The sequence below is a fragment of the Bidens hawaiensis genome, unplaced genomic scaffold (assembly GCF_021521415.1).
Source record: "Bidens hawaiensis isolate Kalapana, Puna unplaced genomic scaffold, B.hawaiensis_p1.1 tig00000820_1, whole genome shotgun sequence".
Lineage (NCBI taxonomy): Eukaryota > Viridiplantae > Streptophyta > Magnoliopsida > Asterales > Asteraceae > Bidens > Bidens hawaiensis.
The window spans coordinates 2,686,665-2,699,488 of NW_027491048.1; the positions used below are offsets into that span (position 1 = coordinate 2,686,665).

Below are 12,824 nucleotides of genomic sequence, written 5' to 3' on the forward strand. Positions count from 1 at the left end.
CGCACTGCGGGAAGAATCACAAATCCTTCGCGTGCTGCGTGAAGAACAAGAATTCTAAGCGCATCGCGGGAAGAACATACATTCTTAGCGCATTGCGGAAGAACATGCATTCTTAGCGCGCTGCGAGAAGAGTTCTCTTCACGCATCGCAGGAACAAGATGTCTTCACGCAGGCTTCCTATGTAAGGAGTCTGGCGCGTGGAGCTGCAGACATCCTTAGGCGGGAAGAACCAAAGGACAAGCAAAGAGTTAGAAGAAAAAGAGGAAACAAGGCTTAAGGGCGGGACAGCGACAAGAGGGAACAGAAGGCGGAAAGAGAGAAGAGGGATGGGACGGCGGAAAGAAAGAGAGAGAGAGGCGGGAAGGAAAATATATATATTATTATTAAAAGTAAAATATAAGTATAAATAAATATTAAATCATAAAAAAAGAGATCGGGTCAGAGAAACGGGTACCTGGGTCGGGTCGGATCAGGGCAGATGTCACATTTATAACATGTTTTTAATTAAAAAATATAGACATGTCTTTTGTGGTGTAGACATCATTAAACCATACATTAATGTATTCAACGATTATAGTTTCTTATGCATAATCAATGCTTATAAGATTATTAATACTATTTAATTTTCCTTGTTAAAATTTTGCTACTAATAATTTATATATATATGTATATATATATATATATATATTGAAATTTATGGTTGTGTAATTTGTTTATTTGTTTTCAATCTTTATTCATAAAGCACATAATTTTTTCAACATTATGCTGTATATTATGGATTTTTTCATATAGTACATACGTAGCAAAATTAGAAACATACAGTTAAGTGTAGGGGTTTTGTGAATGTGTAGTTACATATTGAATACAAATTGTGGGGGGGGGGGGGGGTTGTTAAATGTTTGTATAGTAGTGTATTATGTGGGTTAATGTATTTTAGTATGTAAGGATTGTCTTTTACGATGTAATTTCACATGTGTATTGTGTAGATGGTATCACGAAGGTAGGTTATTAGCATTATCCGTTATTTATCATATGTAGTTTAATGTGATAAAAAAAGAGTTTATTTTGTCCTATGTAGGTGATATTTCTAATTATTTATGTGCATTTTTCGTGTGTATGTTTATTTATGTACTATGTAGGTTCATATATGTATATTGTGTTGGTAGTATTTCTAATTGTGTATGTGTAATTTTTATCGTGTGTAGGTTAATTTATGTATTATGTAGGTTGATATTTGTACCGTGTAGGTGGCATTTTGAATTACGTATGTGTAACTTTTATCACGTGTGGTGTAGGTTCATTTATGTAGTGTATATGTTCATATATGTACTATGTAGGTGATATTTTGAATTGTATGCGTGTAATTTTTATCATGTATATGTTCATTTATGTATTGTGTAGCTAGTCTTTTGAGGTGTAAATGTATAATTTATACAAAAATATTGAAATAAAAAAATAAAATAAAATAAAATAAAAGATGTAGATTTGTAAGTTAAGAATAACAATAATAACAACAACAGTAGCAATACTTAGCCATGTTTTATAAAAATAATGATCTAGAACAAATAGATTCTAATGGTGATCAAATTTTCAACAAAATAAAAATAATAACAATAGTTTGTAACTTATCATTTGTTGATAACTTATTATTAATTATTAAATCATTAATAAGCATGAGTTACAAAACAAAACACTTTATATATTATTAATATACCCTTGTATATAAATACTAATAAAATAAATAAATAAATTATGTGATTTGTTAGAATCTCTTCTCAATAAGAAACACTTTTGAAATGAACATATATATATATATATATATGGTTGAGTTATAATAAGAAGATTAGTGTTCCTAAAAATGATAGAAAATATTCTTGTTCATTCATTTTAAAATTGAATGGTTGAGATTAGATTAGAGATATCATAAAGTGTAAAACAAGGGTAAGGGCATAATAGGGATAACACATTTGTTGACTTTCTCTCTCCACATGCAAGACACATGTCAAATACACCAATCATTTTAAAACGCTCATAACATTTTTATACGACATTTTTTTTCAAAACAATTTCACCATAATAACGAGTGCTTTTTTTTATCTTTTATATGAGTACCATATTGTTATACAAAAATTAAAAAAAATTTCATGGGTTTTTTGCAAAGTGTGTTTTATTTTTTCATAGTGTTTTTTGCATTGTATTTTTTACATTGTGTAATTTAATTGTGTTTTTCATTGTGTTTTTGTCATTGTGTTTTTATTTTCATAGTGTTTATTCCATTGTGTTTTTTACATTGTGTCTTTTTCATTGTGTTTTATTTTCCGACGAAATTTCCAAAGACTTTTCCGGCAAGGTGGTGGCGGTGGGCGGTGGTGGTTGTAGGAGATAAGTGAAAATTTAAATGGGTTTTAATTAAGTGGGTTTTTGAAATTAAATTAAGTGGGTTTTCAATATTAAGGTATTAGACAAAAATACCATCCTTCCTAGCATTCTTAAGATAATCAAACTTCATGTTTGATCTTTTCTCTCTCTCTCTCTCTATATATATATATATATATATATATATATAATAAAGTTACCCGGATCCGGACTTGAAAAAAAAAAACCCGGAACCGGGTTTTTTTAAACCTGGGTTTCTAATACCCGAACCCGACCATACCCGTAAGGTACGGATAGGGTATGACTTTCAATGTTGAAACTCGAACCCGATAATACCCAAAACCCGGTTCTAGTTATACCCGAAACCCAGGTTATTTGCACGGAATGAAGACCCTGTATGACCAGCACACGAAACAAGGCAGAATGTGAAGTTTGCTGGTGAATAGACCCATTGCGATACGCGGCGGGGTTGACAAAAGGCCATCGCGTACCACGATGATATTAATTATTAAAATTGTTTGACCAAGGTTCATCGCGATACGTGGTGGACACGTGAAGGCCCCATCACATACTGCGATGGGTGCCACCAATGACGAGAAATTTAGGGTTTTATTAAAAACATGTGTTGACAACCATATTATCATCTAACACTTTCCAGGATAGTTCTAGAGGCTTAGAAGACCATTTTCCATCATTCCTATTCATCCCGAGATCATCTACATGGTCTACATCATCGAAATTGAAGATCTTGTGATGTCGATGCGCGACTAATCTTCTTACTTCATACCCGAGATGTAGTGTATTGCATTTTTTAGTTTTCTCATGTGTTTAAGAACGAATGACATGTAATTATCTTTGATTAATCTATGATATTGATGGTTGGTATCAATGTGCATTCAGTCGGTTTAGATTTATTACGACCATATCGATTAGTTTGCTATTTACTATGATAATTGCTTGTAGGATTGTTTTGATAGTTGAATATGATGAGACATACAATTGCCCTTAGTTGAGTCACACTGACAGAAACCATCTGATAACCATTGTCGTGCATTAGCGATTGGTGATGCCTAAGGTTTATCTAATTAGTCAGCCCGTGTTGATCATTGATAACTTGTCTGTTAAGTTAACATAAGATTACTGTTTAATTGCTTGCTTGAAACCTATGTGTGATTTGTATTTGTTAATTGTTTTAAAGTTATATATACTGCTTTTTTATTTGTAAACCATATTGGTTGCTAGCGTGATCAGCACTTTTGACATTCACCTCATAATTCTTAAAACTTGTTACATATTACACTGACCACGTACTCCTCGTGGTTCGACACATTACTTACGTAGCTTGCTTAAGTGTTTAGGAACTTGATATAATTGTTTTTCACTAGATAGTGACATCTAGTATAACTAATGAACATCTTACACCTATAACGAGGTATATTTTAAGTAACCGAAGTTACTATGTTAACTAATAATGACATTATCCGACAGATAAACAACCATTCACGTGACACATCCGCTATCAATAAATAAACACGCGTGTCCATCACTAACGAATAATATCACAGTCTATTCATTTAAATAATTGAATATTATCCGATAAATAAACAACCGTTCACGTGACACATCCGCCATCAATAAATAAACAAGTGTGTCCGTCTCTAACTAGTAATATCACACAGTTTATTCAAATTACAACGTTCTTCATGACAATTACTTTTACTCATTAACGCCAACACATTTAAAAAACCATTTAACAAACTCAATAACATCCTTAAATCAAGATATATCTTTCCTACTTACCTGATCCATTGTCTAAGTTTAACAAATGATAAATTCATCAACAACCCTCATTCCATAAATAGTCAACACACTTTTGAGTTTTGATAAATCAAACCGTCAAAAGTTTGAAACCACACAAACAGAGTAAAAACTAAAAACACAAAAAGAGGGAAAATTCAAATCAATTCCAAAACCCTCAATTTTCATTTTCCCCAACAAACGAAATATTTCAACTCTCTTTATAATATTAACAACTCAACACACTCCTCATTCATCATCATTCATCACCACTACACACATTAATAATAATAATAATAATAATATTATTATTATTATTATTATTGCTCCAATGGCGAACAATAGCAGCAGCAACCTCCCCTGCGACGGCGACGGCCGGTGCATGATCTGCAAACTCAACCCACCAGAAGAAGAAAAGATAACATGCAAAACATGTGTCACTCCATGGCACCTCGACTGTTTAACCTCTCGTCCACAAACCCTAGCTGATGCCGCACAATGGGAGTGTCCCGACTGTACTAATCTCGTACCCGCCAACGCGCCGCCGGTCACCGGCGCGTCGGGATCTGAGCCGTCGGATGGGCTTGTGGCGGCGATTAGGGCGATTGAGTCGGACGCGTCATTGTCTGACGTGGAGAAGGCTAGACGACGTCAGCAGTTGTTGACTGGATCCGGACCCGGATCCGATGGGAGAAAAGAGAGTGGTGGTGGTGGTGGGAGTGGTGGCAATGATGTGTTGAAGCTTCTTAGTGGAAGCTTTAACTGTTCTTTTTGTATGCAATTACCCGAGAGGCCCGTTACGGTAAAGATCGAATTTTTATATGTTTTGCAGTGTTTGAAGTTTGGTTATTATGTTTTAGGTTGTTGAGTACATATGGTAGTTTAACACTTAGACATGTTAGGGGGTGTAAAACTGTAAATGGTTTGATTTGGTTCAGTTCGGTTATTAATTAGCCTTAACTGGAACTGAAGTAATTGGTTAATTTATTCTATTAACCAATTGGTTTGTTTGGTTTGGTTAATTTCAGTTAATAACCAAAACCGAACATGCTTTTAACTTTTTTGCTAAGAAATACATGAAATTTAGGTATAAATACATAAATTGGAGGTATAATAGCTACAAGTATATTAAACTATGAATGATTCAGATTGGTTAATCTAAATTAACCGGGGGTACATGAAAAAACTGGTAACTGATTTCTGTTAATTTGGTTTTTGGTTAATCTGGTGCTTGGTTAATTTTGGTATGGTTTTGTCGGTTTTAGAGCTGAGGGTCTCTCTGGAAGTCACCTCTTTATCCCTTTGGATAGAGGTACGGTGTGCCTACATCCCACCCTCTCCGGACCTTACTTATAGCTTTGCTGTTGGTGGGACTTCACTGGGTATGATTGATAGATTGATTTTTGTCGTTTTTTGGTTTGGTTATTGCTCACCACAGTTTTACATAATTCAAACAGCATGCACATAAATAGTTTTAAGAGTTTATGAAAGTGCATGCACAAACTGTTTGTTCTGTTATTCATATATTTACATGTATTCTTAGCAGTTTTTAACAAACACCTTGAAGTTTTAAATTTCAAACTGCTTATTTTAGAAGTAATAAACAGATAATTATTTGTGATTAGCAACAAACTTATGTGTTAATAATAGTTAGTTCATATTAATCTGGTTGGCTTATAAAAAGATCTTCTGTTTATGTTACAGACACCGTGCGGTCACAACTTTTGCCTCAAATGCTTTGAGAAATGGGTTGGTCAGGGGAAGAAAACATGTGCCATATGTAGAACTACAATTCCTGCTAAAATGGCTAGTAACCCTAGAATCAACTCGTCTCTTGTCATTGCCATCAGAATGGCGAAGATGACGAAATCAAATGCTGCTTCTGGGCCACCAAAGCCGTACTATTCTGTGTTAAACCAGAATAAACCAGACAAAGCGTACACGACAGAAAGAGCAAAGAAGACTGGAAAAGCTAATGCTTGCAGCGGGAAGATATTTGTAACGGTACCACCTGATCATTTCGGACCCATTCTTGCAGAGAATGATCCCGAAAGAGGAATGGGAGTTATGGTGGGTGAAACATGGGAGGACCGTTTGGAATGTCGGCAGTGGGGGGCTCATCTTCCTCATGTTGCTGGGATATGTGGGCAGTCTGATTATGGCGCACAATCTGTTGCGTTATCTGGAGGGTATGAAGATGATGAAGACCATGGAGAGTGGTTTCTTTACACTGGAAGGTATCATATGCATATTTTTTTTTATTTTGTGTGTTTTATTTGACGTTGTTTTGTGTTTTTTTGTCTTACTTAACAGTGGTGGAAGGGATTTGAGTGGAAACAAAAGGACTAACAAGACGCAGTCTTTTGATCAGAAGTTTGACAAATCTAACGAAGCTCTACGGGTTAGTTGTAAGAAGGGCTACCCGGTCCGTGTTGTGAGGTATGCACTTATGACATTTATACATGTTTATCTTATTGTGAGTCTATTTACAAGTATCATTTTAGTTATGCAATATTACAAATAATCACATTTTTTTTGCACTTTATTACATTTGATTTCAATGAAATGATTACATGCAGTTTATTTGAAAGATATTTATTTGTCAAAACAAGCGGCACTGTTTGAGTAATTTATCTTTTCTTTGGGTAGGTCCCACAAGGAAAAGCGATCGGCTTATGCACCTGAGCAAGGGGTCAGATATGACGGTGTATATAGAATTGAGAAATGCTGGAGGAAACCTGGAATTCAAGTATGATATTCTCAGTTTTGACATGTTATTTGGTTTGACTTTTTTAAAAGTGTTTGTTGACTAATAATTCACTCCTAATAGGGTTACAAAGTGTGTCGGTATCTGTTTGTTCGTTGTGATAATGATCCTGCCCCTTGGACAAGGTATACCATTGCTCTTATAACTGTGACATTTTATAGCATATGAAACCTGTATAATGGATTTTTAATTTTCCTTCACTTTCATTTTATTATAATTTTTCAGTGATGAAATTGGAGACCGTCCTAGGCCTTTACCTGTTATTAAAGAGCTGAAAGATGCAAGTGATGTAACCGAGAGGAAGGGATCCCCTTCTTGGGATTATGATGTAATATTATCCAACTTTTTATTATATTAAACTTTTTAGAAACTGTTCAGTGCATTTTATAAATTATAATATCTAATTTGTGCGCAGGAGGAAAAGGCTTGTTGGTTATGGAAAATTCCTCCACCTGTAAGCAAAAAACAAAATAACCAAAGAGATGCCGGGGATGGCACACAAACAAGGGTGGTTCGTCGTAAGACACAAATGATGTCAGTTAGTGAACGGCTTCTCAAAGGTTAGTTATTTTATCAAATTGAATGTTTTTTTTCCAAAGAACACCAGTTTCGTAAACTTGTATGTAAAATGTGAATCTAATAAAGTGTTTATGCTGCAGAGTTCTGTTGTCTGATCTGCCATAAAGTGATGAATCTCCCGCTTACTACTCCATGTGCACACAATTTCTGCAAGTCATGTTTGCAGGATACTTTTGCTGGTCAAACTTTTATAAGGGAGAGAAACTGTGAAGGTAGACATTCGTTAAGGGCGCAAAAGAATGTTATGAAATGTCCTTCATGCACCAATGACATTTCAGAATACTTGCAGAATCCACAGGTAAACAGAGAAACGGTTGTTTTGAACATAATATAAACAGATTTAAGTAGTTAAATAGCTATACTAATTTGTTTTCTTGACAGGTTAATAGAGAATTGATGAGTGTGATCGAAACACTTCAGAGACAGATCAAAGAATCAGAGGAAAATGCAGCTTCGGAAGAGGAAAAGTCGAATGAAGATGAGAAAAACGATGTTGATGTTAAAGAGGAAGAGAAAGACGACAAGTCTGAGGTTGAGGTTAAAGATTTGTGTTCTGAAGCTGATGAGGATGTTAAAGAAAGCGATGAAGACGAAGTTGTTATTGCAAAGACTTCACCTAAAGCTAACAAGAAAAGGAAGGCTGAAGATGTTACTGAAAATGCCCCTGGTGAGAAGCTGCTTGAAGAGACTGTTAATGATTCTGATAAGCAAAACATCAAGGACGCAGGTGTAAATTCAGGATTGGTTGAAAGTGAAGAATTGAAGGCAGACGAAGTGGCGAAACGAGGCAAGAAAGGTTCAAAGAAGAAAGATGACGGGAAATGCTCTTCACCTAAAGCTAACAAGAAAAGGAAGGCTGCGGATGTTACCGAAAACGCCCCTGGTGAGAAGCTGCTCGAAGAGACTGTCAATGATTCTGACAAGCAAACTATTAAGGACTCAGGTGTAAATCCGGGATTGGTTGAAAGTGAAGATTTGAAGGCTGATGAAGTGGCGAAAAGAGGCAAGAAAGGTTCAAAGAAGAAGAATGATGATGGGAAATGCTCTTCACCTAAAGCTAACAAGAAAAGGAAGGCTGCGGATGTTACCGAAAGCGCCCCTGGTGAGAAGCTGCTCGAAGAGACTGTTAATGATTCTGACAAGCAAACTATTAAGGACTCAGGTGTAAATCTGGGATTGGTTGAAAGTGAAGATTTGAAGGCTGACGAAGTGGCGAAAAGAGGCAAGAAAGGTTCAAAGAAGAAAGATGATGGGAAATGCTCTTCATCTGCGGGTGCAGGTGCCAGGACTAGAAGCAGGAAGGCTTAACTGAAGCTATGTGGCGCAGTGGCGGTGATGACTTGAGACGCAGAATGTTTTGATTGGTTGCAGACTAATGGTTGCAATTTTGGAAAACTGTTCCATATGATATTATAATATGGTGTTGAATTTGTGATGTTTTTCGAATTTTCGGGTGCCTCTTGATACATTGCATTGCTATATGATGGTTGTTATGAATATATGATGATTATGTTATATATTATTTTGGTGTCAAATCCCTTACTTTTCCTTATAGCATTGAAATATAAACCAGATGCATGCACTTAATGATGTGTTTGTAGCTACTGTTAGGTTAACTATTGAACTTGTATGTGCTTTTGCCTTCTTCTATAAGATGGGCATTAAAACTTAACCCACTCTATATTAGGCTATCCACTATTGTGACTTACGAACTGATAGTGAATAGCTTGATGTGGAGTGGGTTTTAAGTTTTAACGCTCATAACACTCAATCTTATAGAAGTGAAAAAACAAAATTTGTTTTCAATAAAAAATGTGAAATTCAATTTAATCCCACAACTAGTTCGATCCAACAACTTGAGTTTACAAATGATTGTGATATACTTTACGGTTTACACATATGTTTTGAAATGATGCACGGAAACGCGGCCAACCTGCCGTACCCCGTCCCGGAAACTCGCAGGGGACGGAAACGTTTCTTGACCGTTTCCTTAAAGTTGGGGACGGCCGTTGACCGTTTCGAAAAGTCATAGGTTGTTTCGATACGTTTCCAGAACTTTGGGGACGATTTTTAAACGTTTCCGCAATTTAAAGGGTGCTCATCGGCGGATTTAGGGGAGGGTCCATGGACCTTCCGGTTGCCGGAATTTATGTTAACTGAGATATACCAAGAAGAACCTTTCTTTAAGCTTGACCAGTTGACCCTCTAAATTGTCACTTCAGAAGCGTTTAAAGTGTGAACAATAAATAGCATGGTTGGAGTGTTTTTCCGGCAACTATGGCGACAAGCTTTCATAAATAGGTGAAGAAGAAGGAAGGAGATGTTGGTAATGAGTAAAGTTATTAAATGACTTCTGTGTTATGGAGTAAAAACTAAAAAGTAGGCTATATGCCTATATTGTTTTACTAGTCTACGTTTACTATTTACGAGGCTCGCGCATGGCTTAGTTTTTTTCTTTTCACTTGTTTAACTTTTCAACGTTTATCCAAATTAACGTACTAGGTAAATAATTACATGATTGATAAAATTTGATTACTTTATGTATGAATTTTGAAAAATTTATGATTGATTATCATTGAAAGATATATGAATTTTGAAGTTTACATCAACGTATGAATATATTTTGGACTTTGTGGTACATTATCTATAATATATATTTATTTTTTATATGTATTTATTGTCGTACCCGTGCCGTACCCGTTTCTTGATTTTTTGAGTTTTGGCGTATCCCGTTCCCGTACCCGTGCCCGCTTCCCGTTCCCGTACCGGTTCCCGTGCAACATAGATATTTATTAATTATTTCTATCTTGCAAAAGTTGATCAGTCTCGTGCTTTAAGTTCTATAGACGAACGACTAAAGAAGGTATACTTGAACTTATATGCTACACAAGTCTAGCACATATTAACGTTATGCAAAAGTATGATAATCATGTTAAATGTTAATTACTTGGCTTGTGCAGAAACGTAAAATCCAACAAGAAAATGGTACGTCTTCAGAGATTGAAGGTGATCAGCAAGCAGCAAAAGTGATTCGCCAGTTCCCTCAGAATAAACCAGTCAAAGATGGTGCTGAAAAGCAAAAGCGGCTTATTTGCTATATGAAGCATGTTGTCCCTTGTAGGTATTTGGTGGCTCTTGATGAAGTTACTCGCCAACGGGTTGAAGTTGTGATTGTTCATGCTGAATGCAAACCAGTTTTGTAGTGATAAAAAAAACAGAATCATGTGCAATAGAATGCAATACTTAAGGTCATCCATAAGTTTATATTTACCATCTTTGATATAGTTCTAAAGCTCATAAAATATAAATTAACCGAAGGACAAATGGTTATTTAGTAACTAAAAGAGGCATACGTGTATGTAGAAAGATCTACAGATTCGAAAACAATTAGGAGGAAAAATAATAAGAGACCTAAAACAGTCAATTAGTTAAGTAACAAGATACGCAAATCAGCTCGTCCCACATCGACCAGAAGATAAAACTGCTCCTAGTATAAATATCGCTTCTTGGAATGGATGTTTGTCCCCTTGTGGACATCTGATAAAATTGGAACGATACAGAGAAGATTAGCATGGCCCCTGCGCAAGGATGACACGCACAAATCGAGAAATGGTCCAAATTTTTTTCTTCCCTTTTTACGGCTTTCATTAATCGGTTTGGGTTATTTGGTTACTTTCTCGTTTTTTTTTATTCGGTTATTAACTAAAATCAAGGGTGAGCAAAAACTGAGCCATAACCGAAAACCAAAATATTAACCAGAATTAACCATCATTGATTTTCAGTTAATCGGTTCGGTTTATTCGTTTAGTTTGCCGTTTTCCAGTTCGGTTAATAACTAAAATAAAACTCAGGCTAACATTTTTACTTGGAACTACATGAAACGAAAGTATGAACCGGGGGTGAGTAAAAACCGAACCATAACAAAAAACCAAACGATATACCGGAATATTAACCAAAATTAACCATAACCGAACAGAACAGAGATTGAAGGTATACTCGAACTCACAAGTTAAACCGCTTATGCAAAAAGTCTATTAATCATATTAACTACCTGGGAACATCTTTTGTCCATCTTTCCACTTGTATCTCATTTTATTTGATATCTATATGACAAATCAATGAATCAATATAAAATGGACTTTCAAAAGAAGGCATACAAGGGCAAATTGAGGATCTTTAAAGAGCATGTTATGCATCTTCAAGTTCATGTTTCTCTTCTATAATATATATACAAATAAATCCTACAAACAAGTCATCTGTTAATCAACAGTGTGCTACAACACCTTTCAAATTAAAACTTTTTTTTACTAATCATATGTACATGTATTTGTCTGTCAGCTCGAGTTGAATGAGAGTTTACCCTAAAGTAGGCAAGATGAGCGAGTTAGTAAACCAAACCTTCGCATTGATGATAAAATGAAGACGCTAAAACTCAAATCGTTGGGTTTTCTGTGATTGTACCACAGAAAACCCAACGATTTAGTCTCCCTTAAAATCAAATCGATCTTGATCTCTTTCAAAAATTCTTTCGTTCCTCGCCCTCCAAATGCTCCAATATATTTTATATAATAAACAACAATCTTGATAAAATGTTGGTTCAAGTTGGATTGTGAACGTGAGTAAAATATTAGATTGGGTTGGGTAGGCCATAGGTGAAAGAAAGAAAGAAATGTTTTGAAGCGATCTCTTTTTCATTTTTAGGTTCTTTTATAGTGAGAACTTGTTCTGGAAAATATTTGTCTCTAAGACTCTTATTTTCGAAAAACTTTTGTTCACATTCTTTATCACTTAGTGACATTAATTGAACTAGTTCATGAATTTGTTCAGCTGAGCCTGTCTCTAGCTGGCTATCAAATATTTGTTCTAGATTTTGAGAGATAGAATTCATTTTTTCTATCTATTTAAATTTGGTCATAAATTCACAAATTTAAATGTTATCATGTGGGTGTAGACCCTTTTATGACAATTTTTGTCGAGACATTTACAATTTTCAAAGAATTGCTTATTATTCTTTTGTTCCAAAAGGCCATTTTAAAGCATTTGGACATTTAGTTTTTATTGAAATATCGGGTTGGGTTAGGTTGCGATAATGAATTGTCTCAGCCATAAGAGCGCCACAAACCATTACGCCTGGGACATGGATGAACTATATATGCCACTTTTAAAACCGCCAATATGTATACAGGTTCCCCATGTCGTCACCGAAACCAGTTCGTAACCTGACTCGATTCGAAACCGGCAAACCGCTTTTGAATCGACTAAACCGCAAGTTTGTATAGGTAAACCAGTTTTTGAACCAACCAAA

At 35.3% G+C, this 12,824-nt stretch overlaps 1 protein-coding gene and 1 non-coding gene across 2 annotated transcripts; both read left to right on the forward strand.

Annotated features, from left to right (window-relative positions):
* The first annotated feature begins 4,482 nt into the window (after positions 1-4,482).
* Positions 4,483-8,950, forward strand: LOC143542574 (E3 ubiquitin-protein ligase ORTHRUS 2-like). Its single transcript, XM_077035133.1, has 9 exons — positions 4,483-4,975; positions 5,878-6,410; positions 6,487-6,612; positions 6,823-6,922; positions 7,004-7,065; positions 7,166-7,268; positions 7,356-7,500; positions 7,600-7,817; positions 7,901-8,950. Exons 1-9 carry the CDS (start codon positions 4,505-4,507, stop codon positions 8,825-8,827), a joined length of 2,685 nt encoding a protein of 894 aa, XP_076891248.1. The 5' UTR covers positions 4,483-4,504; the 3' UTR covers positions 8,828-8,950.
* A 2,090-nt stretch (positions 8,951-11,040) lies between these two features.
* Positions 11,041-11,143, forward strand: LOC143543052 (U6 spliceosomal RNA). The gene has a single exon (XR_013137006.1). It is a non-coding gene; the product is annotated as a U6 spliceosomal RNA (small nuclear RNA).
* Positions 11,144-12,824: the final 1,681 nt, after the last annotated feature.